This window comes from Condylura cristata, unplaced genomic scaffold (assembly GCF_000260355.1).
Source record: "Condylura cristata isolate star-nosed mole 26May11 unplaced genomic scaffold, ConCri1.0 scaffold00026, whole genome shotgun sequence".
Taxonomy (NCBI): Eukaryota; Metazoa; Chordata; class Mammalia; order Eulipotyphla; family Talpidae; genus Condylura; species Condylura cristata.
In genome coordinates, this window is record NW_004567127.1 from 491498 (window position 1) to 494059 (window position 2562).

Genomic DNA, 2562 nt, shown 5'->3' on the forward strand with positions numbered 1-2562 from the left:
CCCTCCAGGTGGGGCGAGGCTCACCGACCAGCACGCAGAGCCACTGGCAGGACGTTAACACTGACAGGTGACGCGGCCCCCGGCCCTCAGCCTGCAGCCTCGCCCCGCGCCCCGCCAGGAGCCACAAGCGAGTGGGAAGTGCAGAGGCCCAGCCCTGGCCAACAGCGGGGCCAGCGCCCTCGGCAGGGCCGCAAGCCCAGCAGAGCTGCTCAGATGCCTGACCCGCAGAAACGACGATGTCTGTTTTCAGCACTAAATTTTAGGGTGATTTACAGTATAACGCAGCAGGGAACAGAATGAAGTGTCAGTCTCCACAGTGGATCCTTCTGCAGGACAGACTGCTGCCTTCACCGACCGGGAACGTTTCCAGCCTTAAATCCGCAGCTGCCAGTTCTCATTTAACTTACCAGGGGTGAAGGCTGAGGTATTCTGACTGAGTATCCGAAAAGCTTACACGGAATGGCTCCCCAGCCCTCACGTGCGGGAGTGCCGCCACAGGTCTCTAAGTTCCCAGAGACACCCTTAGGCAGCGGCAGCAAGACCCACAGGCGCGTAAGCGAGACAAACTGTCCCCTGGGGAAACAGAGTCACGCAGCACTGAGGCTCCCAAGAACCTAACGAGAGAGGGAAAGAGTAAGAAAAGGGTTGAGAACCAACCTTGGAGTTAGCATCTGCAAAGCCTCTCCAACTCCAGGCGGGAAACAGGAGTCAGGAGCAGCCGAGACCTCACTGCTTTTCTCCAGAGGAGGAGTCTGAGGTAACACATCAGGACGACCGAGGTGGACGCCTGGAAGGCAAGGGGAGGAAAACCAGTAAACCAAGGGAGAACGGGCAGGTGGCAAGGGGGCGCATGCGGCAGGCGCCTCCTGGACAGGAGGGGCAGAGGCCTGGGCACGAGGCCAGGCGCAGGGGGACCGTGCTGGCGCTGACCTGGCTCCACGTCTGCCCTTGTGGTCACTTCTGCCTTGTGCTCCCCAGAGACGGAGGGCTGGTAAGGGACGCAGGAGTTGCCGCTGGGGCCTGCTCGCCGAGAGAAAGATGAGCCAGACCGAAACTTTTTCGAAGGAGAGGGCTTCACTTTAAAAGGGAAAGAGAGAGCCTCTTAGCACCCGCCTAAGGAACTGCCACCGAGACGCAGACACGGCTCTGGTGCGCCCAGCGGCCCCCACACAGCTGCTCTGCGAGGCAGAAGCGCCGCGGCCCGCCGGCTGCCCCATGCACACCGCGAGGGCGCCTCGCTCAAGCGCTCCGGGAGGCGGCAGACGCGCTCCAGCAGAGGGACACACCGCGCCTCCCTGCACAGGCCGGCTCAGTGGCTTCCTGTGCACGTGGCCCGCGACCCCAAGGGTGGTGTGGGGAGCGCCCGCCAGGGAAGCGGGCAGACACGCCCCTCACTGCTCGCAAGGCGCAGGGCACCGCGGCGCGCTACGCCTTGATGCCCTGTTCCGAGGGCGCTGGCTGTCTCTAAGACTGTCCGGCACGTGCGGATCCTCCTCTGCCTCACTGAGAGACGACTGAAGTCAGCGAGGAGGAGACGGGAGGAAGACAGGGGACCCGCCAGTGGCAGCAGCGTGGAAGGTCTGGGAAGAACGTCACGCGCTGCCAACCAAGCGAGCTGGGGGGGAGCCAAGGACCTGCGCATGCGAACACCGCTGCTTCCAGCCCTGCTCCGGGGGCCCAGGCATCCGGGGTCGGGCAGGAGACGAAACGCGGGGGTGCCCGGGGCGTCTCTGTCCATCAAGGCCTGAAGCTCAGCCCGTGGCAGAGACCCCACACCCACGACACATTTCTGCTGTGCCTCCATTTTCCAGAAATGCTCCCGCCTCCAGGACACATGTGAAGGCGAGCTGGGGGCGGGGCGGCAACACGAGGGGAGCGGCTCACTGCGTGTGGGGCAGGAGGGCTCTGGCCTGCAAAGCTCCTGACAGAGGGATGTGCCCATCTCCCGGGCTCCCGGGGCCATGGGGTGATCTGGCAGAAGCACTTACGGGGGACCCTCTTGAACACCGTGTTGCACATGAAGCGCTGGAACCGTTCTGCATAGAAGCCCGGGCGATGCACCGACACAGTGTCCTGCGAAGCGGGAGAATGTGTGGTCGGGAGGCCCAGCAAGAGACCCCCCCCAGCCCAAGGGCAGGCCCCTCAGCTGAGACCCCGACAGAACCCACAAACGACTTAGGAGGAAACTGAGGAGGCAGTCAGAAGCGGAGGCCCCGGGCAGGAGAACCCCGGCACCCGCTACTCACCCCATCGTGCACCAGAGCTTTCCAAGAGTGCTCCAGCTTCTTGACGAACCTGCGAGAAAGTCACGCACCGCGCATTCACGTCACCTCAGGGAAATGGCTTCAGGCCCTCCCTGGTGGCGCAGCGGACTAAAGCACCGCACTATGAAGCTCTCAGAAGCCGCTGCAGCACGATTCGGTCCCCGGCCCCGGAGTGACCCGCCCGCTGCCCCTCAGCCTGTTCTGCTCTCCACTCTGTCTCCGGTGAAGCCTCTCACCCACCACACCTCTGGCCTGTGCCCCACTTCTGTAAGCATAAATAAAGAAATCTTTTTTTTTT

The 2562-nt window shown here is 63.2% G+C and overlaps 1 protein-coding gene across 1 annotated transcript in view; it reads right to left on the reverse strand.

The window, feature by feature from the left end:
- PIP5K1A (phosphatidylinositol-4-phosphate 5-kinase, type I, alpha) overlaps window positions 1-2562 on the reverse strand; it is a 16861-nt gene that overhangs the window by 4023 nt on the left and 10276 nt on the right. The window contains exons 8-11 of the mRNA XM_012730159.1: window positions 2247-2295; window positions 1989-2073; window positions 931-1077; window positions 658-787 (exon numbers count right to left, since the gene is read on the reverse strand). Of these exons, the coding sequence (XP_012585613.1) occupies window positions 658-787; window positions 931-1077; window positions 1989-2073; window positions 2247-2295 (411 nt within the window). The remainder of the gene's footprint in view (window positions 1-657; window positions 788-930; window positions 1078-1988; window positions 2074-2246; window positions 2296-2562) is intronic.